The sequence below is a fragment of the Arctopsyche grandis genome, chromosome 5 (assembly GCF_051622035.1).
Source record: "Arctopsyche grandis isolate Sample6627 chromosome 5, ASM5162203v2, whole genome shotgun sequence".
NCBI lineage: Eukaryota > Metazoa > Arthropoda > Insecta > Trichoptera > Hydropsychidae > Arctopsyche > Arctopsyche grandis.
In genome coordinates this window covers 22768737-22783772 of record NC_135359.1, presented here as the reverse complement: position 1 = coordinate 22783772, position 15036 = coordinate 22768737, and the positions used below count along the sequence as shown (strand labels likewise).

At 33.5% G+C, this 15036-nt stretch overlaps 2 protein-coding genes across 2 annotated transcripts; one reads left to right on the top strand and one right to left on the bottom strand.

Annotated features, from left to right (window-relative positions):
• The first annotated feature begins 854 nt into the window (after positions 1-854).
• On the top strand, positions 855-8537 carry LOC143912376 (uncharacterized). Its single transcript, XM_077431656.1, has 20 exons — positions 855-879; positions 953-1026; positions 1086-1280; positions 1354-1601; positions 1676-1835; positions 3439-3566; positions 3639-3901; positions 4048-4170; positions 4340-4469; positions 4551-4606; positions 4679-4769; positions 4836-4908; positions 5827-5974; positions 6044-6211; positions 6278-6363; positions 6432-6585; positions 7817-7934; positions 8016-8132; positions 8207-8307; positions 8401-8537. Exons 1-20 carry the CDS (start codon positions 855-857, stop codon positions 8535-8537), a joined length of 2595 nt encoding a protein of 864 aa, XP_077287782.1.
• drosha (ribonuclease 3 drosha) lies at positions 7943-14707 on the bottom strand. Its single transcript, XM_077431060.1, has 18 exons — positions 13660-14707; positions 13508-13583; positions 13212-13431; positions 13022-13139; positions 12772-12927; positions 12417-12637; positions 12081-12338; positions 11813-12008; positions 11341-11548; positions 11003-11249; positions 10667-10887; positions 10448-10579; positions 10206-10377; positions 9947-10128; positions 9706-9867; positions 9476-9636; positions 9263-9408; positions 7943-9186 (listed from the first exon to the last, which is right to left on the bottom strand). Exons 1-18 carry the CDS (start codon positions 14610-14612, stop codon positions 8759-8761), a joined length of 4257 nt encoding a protein of 1418 aa, XP_077287186.1. The 5' UTR covers positions 14613-14707; the 3' UTR covers positions 7943-8758.
• Between the last annotated feature and the right edge of the window lie 329 nt (positions 14708-15036).

The following is a 15036-nucleotide window of genomic DNA, read 5'->3' as shown; positions in this document are numbered from 1 at the left end:
AGTAGTGTGGAAAAAATCGTGTGGTCACAACATTTTTGACTTTTCTAAGAGGAAAAAATCCCACTTCCGGTTAATTAAATTTAAAGATTTTTTTTTATTTTCATCATATTGATACAAGGATTCACTTTAAGAGAATTTAATCGATTTTAAGTTCGAATCAGTTAAAATCTCGAGTTTGAATTTTTGTATGATCACAAAACTTCATCTATTGTTACTACGTACATAGATAAAGTAAAAATATTAATATGATACTCATACATACATAGCTTAACTTGGACAATCAATGAAATATATATGTACATATATAAAAATATTGAAATGGCAACATCTAGAAGAATGGACGCAAGATGGACAAAAGAATTGCTAAACTTGAGAGAATATAAAAGGGTGAAAGGAAGATGGGTAGACTCAGTGCCGGCCTTACACCCAATGGCGCCCTCGGGCAATTTTTTTTTAAACACCCTTAGAAAAAAAATTCGCCTATGGCGCTCTAATCTAAAATTTTGTATGGCTTTTGGCGCTCTAATTTAAAAATTTAAAGCGCCTTTGACGCATCAAGCGGCGCCCTAACTTATTTGCCCAACCTAGCCCCCCCCCCCCTAAAACCGGCACTGGGTAGACTAAATGGCGTGAAACAGAAATGGTGATGAGTGGATGTAAATGATGATTATGTATCATTGCGCATAAAAGAAAGGAAAATATATAATTATCACATACATAATACTACGCGTGTGTTCCATTAAAACTTTTCCAATAAACATCAGTGAAAAACTAATGGCGTTTGCATTTTGTCGATGTTTGCCATTGACCTAATTACGGCTATGAAAAAGTTAAGGGCGGGTTAAGGTTAACTGATGCAGTATAACATTTTAGGTCTAGGTAAAATGATCACTGGTAAGCGAACGCCCTTGCCTTTCATGCGAAATATTTGCATGGTACCATGTACCACCAGTACCGAATATTGATTGCATTAAACAAAGCATGCTGAAAATCTCGCCAGTTGAACTTCACTTTCGTTTTCGCGCGGTTCGCAACATCACACAAACACAAAACCACTCAAAAATTTGTCTCATGTTCGATTGAAGGATACGATGAATACGACCAAGTGGCTGCCGCTCGAATCTGAAGAGTGTCTCGGGACATACGCTTCGTGCAAAGATCTGGAAAATGCCACAGTTTTCCTAATAATAAAAATAACCAACATAGAAAATACTTCGACGTTCTACAACGATCGCAGAATGTGCGGAAAGAACTACGTAGAAAATCTCGATTACATTCAGGTAGATTAACAATCGTCAAGGAATGTTTATTTTGTGCTTGAATACTTTTCTATTAAGGGCGTTGTATTTTTAGGCGTTGGAGCTTGTTCAGAAGACGCTGTCGAAATTAGTCAAGTGTTTCTTCAAAGTGAATCCGAAACTGTCTAAAATCCCCAATTCCGATGATAATTTGATCATAGCGTGTAAAAAAAACCTGACGATTGAAATACTGTGCAAAAAACGATTCATTTTAGCATTTCTCATTAACAATCTGGTGATGTGCACGTTCAAGTCCTGTCTTCAGCGTGAAGAACAATCGAAGCTGTTGGAGATCGCATTGGGGTATGATTGTGTAAAAAGTTCAAATACAAACATAAGTGATTGCCACTTAATATGCATTACCAATTTAAAAAAAGTCAAATTTTTGTATCCATATTGTGTAGGCTGGCGACTCTTTATAACGAAATGACTACACTGAGCAGTAAAGGATTCATTTCGAAGTTTAACATTTGTAGCAACACCTGTCCAATATTGATTCACCAGCTGAAGAAAATATCAGTGACGAAACTACTTCAGGTTTGCTTGTCTCATTTAAGCTCATTTAATATATGTAGCAGATTTTTAACAAAAAATACTTCCAATACCTTGTTGTTGTTTCAAAAATCATATTTTAACTAAAGATTCGATAAAAGCAGGCTACAATATGTACAAATGTGTGCAACGCACACGGGCGGCCGAAAGAAATGAGTTCAAAAATATTTATATTCCTTAAAAAATACGAAATAAGACATCGTACTTTTTAAAATACAAATACTTGTGTATTGATGTTGCAAGTTACAACTTAAAAAGTTATAACACACCCGAACTATGTATAATTTGGGGAAATAACGGGATAGCAGATTTATGTAGCTTCGGTCCGCATAGAACTATGTAGGTATTTTATGTTCCATTATCTTTGCGACTGCCAGATATATTTATTTATTTATTTAATAGGAAAATCTACAGTTTATTTTTTCAAATTTACAAGATTTTAACAAAATATAATAATTATAATACAAAAAAACCATTATAGAATTTTCACAAATAGGCGAAAGAAAAAAGAAAAATTTAAACATTAAGAAGCAAGAAATAAAAATAGCAATAAAGTATGATAATTACAAAAAGCAGAAAATAAAAATGACAATACATTAAAAATAATTAGAAATCATAAAAATGTAATAAAGATAATAAAGTAGTAAAAAATAAAATAATAAATATAATACTACAATAAAAAATATAAAAAAAATATATAGAATCGCAGTTATCAATTACAATATATATATAATCGCAGTTATCAATTACAATATATATATATATATATATATAATCGCAGTTATCAATTACAATATATTTCTTCAAGAATGTTGAATATTGGTTGATCATCGAAAGAACAATGTCCTAGATGTAGGCTTGGAGATAAAATCACTATATTTTCATGAATGAACTTGAAAACGTTCAGTTTCTCTTGACATCTGGTCCTGTTCAGAACTAAATGTTTTGGTTTTTTGTGTTTATCACAATAAAAATTAACCAGAAAAACACAAACAACCAAAACATTTAGTTCTGAACAGGACCAGATGACAAGAGAAAATGAACGTTTTCAAGTTCATTCATGAAAATATAGTGATTTTAGAATTTTAAACACTATATTTATATACAATACTTTTCAAAAGATAAGATTATTGCACTACTCGCAAGCACTTCATTTTTTTTTATTATTAATATCATTTATACAAATGCTGATACAATTAAAGAGCGGCCGATTCAAGTTTGCACACAGGTGGCCGAACTTCTAGGCGCGGCCCTGGATTAAAGGGTATATAGATTATACATGGATTCTTAAAATGCAACACTATTATTTACATAAATATCCCTGGCAACCTGATTTAATATGTATGATGCCCAATAGTGTAATTTAGATTTATGATCATTCAGTCTGTATAGAAATGATGACAACATAACTTATTTCGAAAATAATAAAAAAAATACGAGAGAACATTCAAAGTCCAGATCCATCTGAATGAATTAATATTTAATTTGCAATCCAATTCCGGAAACCTTTAGAAATCCGCTGGATGATAGCACTGCTTTTGTCAAACTCACTTTTAACTTATTTGATACTACATATATTTCTATATAGGTATTGGCTCAAGGCAGAGCTGAACTTTGCTGCCACAGTTTGATAGATTGTCTGCTGAGTAATTACAAACCGTGCAACCCCAACGATGTCGATACATACTCGGACAATTCCAGTTTGGAGATATACCAGTATAACTACAATATTAATTTTTACAAACGTTATTTGGTGGACATTTTATTTAAGCATTAAAATTCATTTAGGGCACTTACGAAGCATATGACACCCCCAATTGCTCAAGGTGAAAATATCACCGAGAACGAAATGAGGATTAAAAACCAAAATATTGGCATACCGACGCAAAATGAAAACGCTAAAAACAATAAAGCTCAATTGGCAGTTAATAAGCCTACGCCCGAAGACAAATATGTCACATCCACCTGTGAGCCGACTTCAGAAAGTGAAGCTCCATACTCATCGATGAACGAATATTACGATGAGACTGATAATACGTTCGATATGAGAGGTAATATGTAATATGTTTAGATTAGTCATGTTTAAGCGGTTTATATTACAAATACCGAGCGAAGCCGGGTAATACAGCTAGTATGTAATATTGTATCTATAACAATCACTCTCTAAGTTGGGTAAATATATTTTTAATGTTCGTAGAAGCATCGTCTTTAGAAGGATTGATACAAAGGGAAGAATTCTACGTTGAAACTATATTGGAATCAGTTTTGAGGATATCCCCATCAATGCTAGGCACAAATGGAGTGAAAAAGATGAAAACTGGTATTTAAATATGTAATAGTGGAGTGAAAATTTAAACTGCATTGACTTTTGCTTTCAATTACTGATCGGACAAACGATGAATTTCAATAAATTAAAATAGCTTTATATGACTGATTTTTGTAATGAAGTTATTACTGAATTATTAAATGTGTATTTAAACTTATTTGAGGTGAATATCGAATGAATAGAAGATTAGCAGAGCAAATCATGGAATTTTACCAAACAACTTTATGGGGCAACGTCGGTGGATTCTTAGAACACATCGTACTATGGTGGGGAGCAAGTCCTCTCGCTTCCAGGTAATTTAAACATTCAGCTACATATGTATGTATATGAAATATTACAAAAGCATAATATTACAAATTTGAATCCGTATTAAGGCCTCCTCATTCAAGCCAACATTTACGAGAATGGTTGACTTCTTTAAACTCAAATGGTAATTTAAAATTGCATTGTATTCTATAAATAATTGTATTGTATTAGAATAAATAATGTTGTATTGTTTTAGACGTCCCTCAGTTGATGCTGATCGCTTTACAAAGTTTAGCTGACGCTCTGGGTTGTCACGTAACGTCAACATCTTGGGATACATTGTTTAGGTAAAATGTTAATAAAACATAACAATTATTTGAACTTCAAAGCTAAGATTAATTAATTTCCAATAGACAATGCTTCGTGGCAAGTTTGCGACCCATTCCTGTTAAATCTGACCAATATGTCACACTTTCAATAACCCAGGTAAATTACACTGAGCAACAAAAAATCACGTTTTTGAGTTACCAGAGCGGAGACTAGCCAATCTTTACTAAGTTTGACCCACTGAATTCGAATATGATAATAATTTTTGTTGGTTAGTGATCGTTTGCGAGATATGAACGTTTAAAAAATTGCGCGTTTTTACAGTTTTTTGGCTTTTGCAGTTGTAAGGCAGGGAAGGTATGTTGACCGTATCCCGGCCTAACGAAATACATGTTGTGTAGTTTGTAAGAGGATCGTTTATTTTTGTTCAATTGTTACAATGGTTATTGTATGTACGAAGAGGTTGAGCTTCGGAGAAGTGAGCTGGTTGAACTCCAGAGGTTCACTCTGGTGTTGGGAGCTGGTGCGTCGCTTTATATACGTTCTGGCTTGAAGCGTGCCGCGTGCAGATGCTTTGTCTTCGTTTCCAGGACACGTGTGTTGGGGACACGTGTTGACATATTTTCGAGGCGCGTGCTTTATAGCTGTGGGGTCAGCGCCAGGACGTCGTTCGTTTGAGAATGGGGTCGAGTACCACGAGTAAATGTCTTTTTAAGACACGTGTTACGGTATCCTGATGACATCACTGTTGGGTTTCGTTCGTTTTACGATCGAGCGATGAACTCTTTCTTCTGGAATGGTCGAAGGGGACGTTGAGTTATGCATGTTTGTACAGGATCGACGATGAGATCACTGGTTTTTATGTAATAGCACAATTCGTGCTATATTCCTACACAGTCTTTAACTAAAAATCTAGTAATGTTGTGCTCAAAGTGATTATCATATTCGAATTCAGTGGGTCAAACTTAGTAAAGATTGGTTAGTCTACGCTCTGGTAATTATTTTTGTTGCTCAGTGTTATTATTAGAATGTCTCAATGTCCTTCATCGGGATTTTACTAACAATATTTCAATTTAGTGTTCTGAAGTTGGAGCTTGTTTTGCCGACATGTTTCAAGACTTGGTAATGTTGAGCAATCAGTGTGAAGTTACCAGCGACTATATAATGGGTGCACCAGTGGACGAGCTTCCATTAGTAGAACAAATACCGAACCTTCACAGACTCGGTTTTAAATATTGTTTTAATACAAAATATAAATACATTTTCGATATTTATGCATACTTGTTTATTTTAGATCATTCTGTACATACATATAGATTGTGGTGTCTCGCTGAAACCAGAAGACTATCTAATTTATGGGATATGGATTGTTTTTTTAGGATAGTTCAAAATGATATACAAATGTCACTGGAACAATTATCAAATCTGCGATTCGCCGATCATACAATAGCTATAGAATCCGGTTAGTAAGATTCATTGAAATAAAATGCTTTGCGCTTACAATTAGTGAAAATTGAACAAATTATAGGAAAATTGGGTGTACATGAACACGTTTGTGCCAAGATGAGAGAAAAATTAGTATCGGAAGTAAATGCCAACATTCAAAAGTTGAAGGTAATCGAAATTAAATTGAAACAATGATTGATTAATAAATTATTTTAAAATAAACTTCAATGTTTCAGATAGCTTCTGATGAGTGTGTTCAAGTACTAGCTGCTATTTGTGGAACAACCAGTTTGGCCCATTTAACTATGATATTTCCACCTAATTCGTCCTGGAAAATGATTGGATATCCACCGCAAGCTAAACACTCTAGATATGTAAATCATTATTTAGGTACCATAAAAACCAATAGTATAATCCTTCTTATATTATATACATGCAGGTATTCCTCGATTTACGACGGAGATACGTTCCTGAACCTCGGTCGTAAGTCGAATATATGTATATATTTTTTTTCGATAGTTTTACTTAGGTACTTTTATTAATACAATAATTCAAATGAATATATATTTAAATTGAAGAAAAAATTAAAAATCTACATGAAAAATAATGAATTAAAAAAATATATTGTATATTACTTTTTTTTCGGTCGTAAGTTCGAACCGTCGTAAGTCGAGGACTACCTGTATATTAAAGTGATTTCATACTAGCAGTGAAAATATACTTTCACTGGTGTTTTAAGGAATTCAAATTCCGAATACTTTACATTAACTTCTGATTCTTCTATTAATGTTGTGTCTTCTACCTTCAACAAAAGTTTTATACTTCTACCTTAAGAGGGCTGTACACCCGAAACCTTAATTTTGTTGCCGTTCCTTTCTTCGATATATATATATTGAGTGAATGCGACAATATATATCAATATATATATTGAGTGAATGCGACAGTTACGCTTCGACCAGATAATACGTATTTTAAATCTGAAACTGGACCAATTTTTAAAAAGAAATCATCATCGGTATGAGAAAGATATTTTCTATGCAACTGTGCGCGTATTTTTTTTAAATCGACCGTTTAATAAGCACGCTGGATTCTTTTCGTGGGTGTAAAAAAGAGGTGATTTTATAGATGTTTGGCGGCTCCTAAGCTCCTATAAAAAATAAAAGCACAGATGCATGCCAATGGTATATTAAAAAATAATTTCTCTAGTGCCATAATTGAGGAAGGGTGAAGTGTAATACGTTTGTATGGACAAGGCGCTGGTGTGCAGCCCTCTTAAGTCATTAAAAAAAATCAGCTGGAGCTAGAGCCGGGCTGCGAGGAGGCCATTGAATATCTCCTCTGCGCAAGATCAGCTTGTTAGGGAACATTTCTTTGACCACAGGTATACTCTCGTTGGATGTATAGCAGGTTGCGCCATCTTGCTGCATCCAAGTCCTATTGTTTTAACCAACGAACAGCTGCAACTGTGGTTGTGTGGTTTTTAATGTCCTGATTTGTGTGATATGGTTTCACCGACTGAGTTGACGAAAGTATAATTCTACAAGTGAAAGTATAATTTCACTCGTGAATACAGATTCACTGTAACATACATTTTAATATTAACTTGTTCTTTTAATCCCAGATAGAGTATTACTACCAGTGGTGAAAGCGACAAGTGATAAATTAATAGTCAATATGATACTTAAGATTATGTGTGAATCTTGGCTTCAACATATATATGTTTATAAAATAAAATTCAGGTATCTATTTCAATTCATTTAATTTGTATTAATGAAAATTACAAATAAAATTATATAATGTTGTTATTATCGCACGAGGAGTAATGCAGCAGCCGAACAATTGCTTATTGATTTTGAAACTGTTAAAACGTGGTTAAATGAATGTAAAGTATTATCTGATATAACCAGGAGACAAATGTTGAACAATGAAGTTTTACGGTAAAATTTACAATATTTTATAATATATAAATAAACAAGTACACAAACACATAACATACAAGTAAAATTTATAGGAGATGTGAAGGTGTCGGAAAACTACTGCTGCATTCTCCGGGTGATCCTATTTCTATGCATGATGTACCTCATGGGAATCAACGAGCGGCGTCACAACAGGGTATATTATGTTTACATATGTAGAAATACGTGTGTGTAATTATCGTTGTTTCTACATACGCAAATAAATATTAAAGAGTTTTTAATGTTTCAGATATGGACAGTACGGATGATTGTGGTGAAATTATGCCAGCAGAAATGTATGTTCCCAATCAACAACAATGGCTACAACTCAGAGCAAGCAAAACGAAAAAACGAAGGAAGTTTTGCTGCGTTACTATGACATTTTAATAAAGAAAAAAAAGCTCTGACATAAGAAAATATGTGTTATATGCGATATTTTTTTATCAAAAACTTCTTATTTAAAAAAATACTTATACACAATTTTACTTGGAATAATAAATATCTCTAAAATGGTTACGAATTCATTGGAATCTAAATGCGTACACAGCCTTATTATGATATATCAATTTGAAAACCTACTCTCAAGCGGAAGAAATTGGATATTTATACTAATTGGAATCGAGATCTGAACTTTTGTTAATATAGCTTATATTGCTATTGTCCGTATCGCTATTCAAGTCGCTTATTTCAGCAACGCTACAATTATCGTTAACTATTATACTTCCATTATCGTTATCCTTTTTGTCGAACCTATCCGGCCGATAGGCCATGGGTAATTTATCTCTATCTTTAAACGTGGAAGAAAACTTGCCCTTTCGTCCCGACTTTGATTTCTTTTTTGAATCATGCATAGAAGAACTTCTATCAGACGATGACCTATTATGACGACTGTCATCAGATCGCTCTCTGCTTCTCCGAGAATGGTGCGATTTGTGATCATCAGATTTGGCATATCTTCCACGTTTATTATTATGTCGTTGACGTTTCATACTTTTAGCAATAACTCTCTTCTGTCTATCCAATTGAGGAAACAGATCTGAAATTATAACAATACATTTTGAAAGACCATGCATTGATTTTAATGCACATAATGTAACATCAATGAAATTTACTATGGGAATTTGTGAGTGCTTGTTTAGCAGCATTCATTTCAGCTTCTTGTATACAATGTCCTCTCGCTGATGATAAACGTTCACCACGAAAATAGACAGCAACAGTATATTCTCTAGTATTTGTAGGCCCAACACATTCTATTACTCTAAAAATCGATTCAATAATTTAGTATAAAAAAAAGTTCAAAATGTACCAAGTATAATTAATTTTACTTGTATATAGGTATATCCGGTTCTGCCCCATCCATAGTTCGCAAAGTCAAACAACACTGCTGTAATTTAGATTTAGGATCATTCCACTCTTGATTCATTATAAATTCACGTAGACGAGGAAACAAGCACACAGAGCAGAATGCGTGACAGTATTCTATATTCTGAATAATATAAATCAAAATAAGATTCAGTTGTTGATATAAATATCAATCTATAAATTTATAACCTACTTTATCAATATATAAAGCTCCTAAGAATGCTTCCAACAAATCAGCTTTATCTTTAGTTTTAGGTTCAGCTTTAGGGTTGTGATAAACAGCATACGTTGACATTGCCAAATCATCACAGACTACAGCTTGAGTTCTGTTATTAACTAGTGAACTTCTCAGCAACTACAATTTATGAAATAACATACATATGTACACATTTGATTTAAAACCACTTTAATATAACTTAATAAGTAACACATACGGATAAATGTCCCTCGTGATGTTCGGGGAAATGTTTGTACAAATGTTCCGATGAAATCAACTGAAGAACAGTATCGCCGAGGAATTCCAAACGTTGATTAGAGCCAAGGGTTAAATTAGTGAAACCCATAGAGCGATCGGTGAAAGCTCTCGCAAGCAATCTGATGTGTTTGAATTTTATGCCTATTAAAATGTATAAGTAGTCGTGTGTTAAGATAATATTAAATTTAATTTTCATTTTGAATCGCATATTATTTTACCAATTGAATCTTCAAATTTGGTAAGATTTTGCAGGAATGGATACTGATCGAGCCATCGACGATCTCCAAATGGTTCTTGATCTTGTAACGGATGCAAACGAGGATTTCTCCAAGCTTCTAACAATTCAGATTGATCTTTCCAAAGAGCTAATCCAAATACACGGTCGGCAACCTGAAAATATCGCTTCTAATGATATTTTGATACAAAATGTGTATAGTATATATTTATTCGAATTATTTACATCTATTCCTCCATCTAAAAAGAGGGCACCCATAAGTGCCTCAAAGCAATTAGCCATCGCATGTCGTAGTTCTAAATCGTGACATAAATCAGATCCATGTGCATACAACATATACTGTTCCAATCCCAATTTCTAAAAAAAAGGATAAACAAAAATTATCAACAGAAAATTGATTTTTATTTATAGAATGTACAAACATGTTTCTATGTATATTGATACCTTTGCTAACTGAGCAAGGTGTTGATTTTGTACTATGGCTGCTCTATATGTTGCTAAACCACCTTCTTCTAATGATGGAAACATTTTAAATAGATGTATAGAAGATATGAACTCAACAACGGCATCACCTAAGAATTCCAACCTTTCATTGTGACTAATAGCTGATTCCGTTTCTTGTTTCTTGCCAAATCTAGACATGATATTAATCAATGTATTTATGCCTAAAATGAATGAAAAAAAATATAAGAAATTTTTACATTTTACATCATAGATGATTATTAATAAAAACGGAAAGTTTTTATATAAAAATACAAAACCAAAATAATATGTATTAACCTCTTTTTCTAATATTCATGTAATGTATTCTACGATCACCGTACTCAGGTTGTCTTATTCCACAGTTTGTCAAGCTATTACGAGCGTGATCTGGGTTTGTACCAAAATTATCCCTGAACGATGGGTGTGTTAATGCCAATTGAAGCAAAGATCTGTTCTCAAAACTATAGCCTATTGTTTCTTCCAAAATATTTAGCGAATTGTGGAAACGCAGGTGACTTATCAATACAGGAATCAGCATTGCATGCTAAATATAAAATAACAAACAACAGTAAGTAACACACAATGTTCAAAATTCGACTTAAAATATTAAAATTACATAGTATTCATAATGGGACCTGTATAACATCGCACATGATTCCTGTACGATAGAACCCTTCAGCAGATAGGGCTACTGTTACATCTCTTTTCATTTTTGTTTGTGTTCTCATTTCTTGTAAGCGGGCTTCTTTAGATTCGAGCTTTCGCTTGTCTTCATAGGAAGGTTTGGCCATATTGGCTACTAGATGACGAAATTTAACGTAATCCCTCCAAGCCTTCTTATATCTGAAGTATAATTACATAATTCAAAGTAGATGAAATGTGATATATATATATATATATATATATATATATATATATATATATATATATATATATATATATATATATATATATATATATATATATATATATATATATATATATATATATATATATATATATATATATATATATATATATATATATATATATATATATATATATATATATATATATATATATATATATAATTAGTGTGTATGTACATTATATAATTGCTTAACTTACTCTGGATTTCCAGCGTAACTTAATTGAGGAGGCCTTATACCAAAATGAACAATCTCCGGATATATTGAATCGGTGTTGTCATTTTCGTTTTTTGATTTTTCTCCATGAGATTTTATATCGTCGTCTGATAAGGTTCTATCCAACTGATCGACTCTTACAGAACAAGGCTTTTTACCAGGATATGTCACAATCATACCTAAAAAAAATCAGCATGAATACCATATACATATAGAAATGTGTTTTATTTTCAATGTTGAATCGTGTTTACCTCGTACACCATCAACAAATGATTGCCATTCCCGTTGAGAAGCCGCACGTAGAGCTGGCAATGAATTAGACGGTAAAAGTAAGCCTCCAGAACGAATAAGATGTCGCAACACTTCAACCATGGCCAGAACTTCTCCACCACCACCTCCGAGAGCGCGTTCCCATCTTGGTAAAAGATGAAACTGTGAGCAACCATTTTCTGTTCTTTTACCCATGTCCAAATCTATCAACTCTAGTACCTCTCGAAAAAGAAATTCCTCTAAACACAAAATTCGCACATAAAGATATAGAATTCAAGTCACGTATAAAATAATAATAAATAAAACACCATTTATACCGAATAAATCTAATTCTTCAATTGTGTAATTAACCGGAGCTTGCTCTTCTATATACAAAATTGTATATTCAATATTAAATCTTATCACTTTACAGATGGGTAGTTTTGTAAGTGGATGGTGGGAAAGCAACGAAAAACCAGAAAATAAAAATTCATGTTCATCATGAGTGATGACAGTCAACGTTTTTATTAAGAAATTCGTTGGCGGAGAAATAGTGATTCTGTAAATAAATTTACGTAGAAGTACATATGTATGACCATATCTATTATATTTACAAAAAAAAAAAAAAAATATATATATATATATATATATATATATATATATATATATATATATATATATATATATATATACCTATAGTGATAAAGTTTATCAGCATTATTCGTATACATATCACAGGGCATTGGACTGGATTCTGCAGCATATACACCATGACGTATGCCTTGTCTTTTAGTACGAGCAGAACATCTACATAAAGGACCATCATTCATTTCTCCCGGGTCATTATACCTGGAAAATAACAGTTTTCTTCCATGATAATATGTGCAAATATAATGTATGTATACATAACATGGATGTGTATACAAATAGATAATTTTCATACCACATTTCAGGATGCAAACGTCTGGGATGTTGTTGTTTCCGCTCTAATTCTTGCATGGCATGATCAGCTTCATCGTTATCACTTCCACTAGAACTAGAGCTGGAACTAACATGTTCGCCTAAAAATCGAGTACATGTTTAAATTGCTCTACTGTATATATACGGCGAATAACAATAAAAAATTGAATTACTTTTGTGTTTACACAGCTTGGGGCGGTGAGTTCGAGGTGGTGCAATTGGTTCGGTTCCAGGAGGTGGCCTCATCTTTTTACCACGTTCTATTAATTTCTCTCGCATTGTATCTGCTAATTTACGTCCACGTGTAGTGCTTTCAACGACACCTCGTGTTCCATTTACAGGAACATAGTGTAATTCGGCAGGAGAGCTTCTATACCAACGTTTCAAAAGTGGCTGAAAATTTTCAAATTTCACTATAAATTATCATTACAAATTTCAATATAGTATATATTTCATAAAATATTATTACTTCATCATCGTCTGATTTTTCTTCAGAAAGTTCAGGATTTTCGCATGCTTTCTCGATGGTGTTTGGCACGTCTTCTCTAAAACGGAGAACGAAAATAAAATCAGCTTCTATTAATAATCAATTTGAATAGATAATACAATTATAAATCAAACCTGTTGCTATTTTCAAATTGTTCCTCTTCAACAACTTTCTTTCTATGAGACGAACCACTCTCGCTAAATGTTTTCGCACTATTAGAAACATGTCTTTTATAATATTCGCTGGTATGTTTTCGATGAGGTGAGCGTGTATCTCGAGCACTTTTATAACTTTTTGAATCTCTATATGAGCTCCGTTCTCTACTTCTACTATGTCTTCTTTCATATGTAGATTTATGCATCGACTTAGATCTGCTTGATGATTTCCTATATTTATCATAACAATTTTTCTGACTCAGTGTATCGGACTTATATTTGTCACGGTCGTGATAATTATGAGACGATTTATCATCTGCGTCTCTCCTATAGGAATGATCTCTTCGACCATACTTATTATTATGTGCATCATCGTTTCTAGAACTAGAGCATTTATCTCCACCGTGTGATGAATCTGATCGTTTTGAATTGGAACCAGAAGGATAATGGCTTTGCAACGATTTACCTCTAATTGCAGCAGAAGGAACCGTGTTCATATTCGCGTTGTAAGTATTGTGTACAATAGGCGGTGGCTTTGTGACATCCATTGTGAGTGGTGGTGGTAAGTTATACATATCCCTGAATGGGGGTATGGGTGGAGGAATACTCAAATTGACTGAAGATGTAGGTGGACATGGTGGCAAGCTATGTAGTGTGGGTTCACAGTACGGAGGAGATGTACCGGGAGGTGGAGGTGTACAACGAGCTACAGAATAACTGCTAGACACGTGTTTATTATATCTAGATAATTCGTTTAAAGGGTATCCAGGGACGAAAGGGGATTTTGTTACGGGATATCCTGGTGGCTGTGATTGGGGAAGATGCTGCACGGGAGGGTGAGGTTGGGGGAGATGATGGCCATAAGTAAATGCTAAGGGGACCGGTGGAGGTTTGGACATGTCCAGGTGTGGCTCACCAGACATATTTCCCATAAATATTCTGATATACACTACAACTCCATTTCAATTCAAAATAAGTACGTAATAAGGTTAAGTGGCAGCTGTCAAATACTATCCATAAAACCACTATTATAGACCATACCTATTTCGATATATTTCAATTTGATAATTATTTTTTTATGCGTTTTATGGAACATTGTGGGTAAACGGGTTACATCCCAAATGTGAATCGCTACCAGAATAACCGCAGCTACAAACATCGCTCGCACGGGTCTCCTGTCACACGAAAATTCGTCGCACAGGAAAATTGATGTACAGAAAACTGCTCAAATATTGCTCAAAACTACCCACAGCTCGTAAAAAATATATTTTCTGAGCAATATTTGAGCAGTTTTCTGTACGGAAATTTTTCTGTGCGACGAATTTTCGTGTGACAGGAGACCCGTGCGAGCGATTT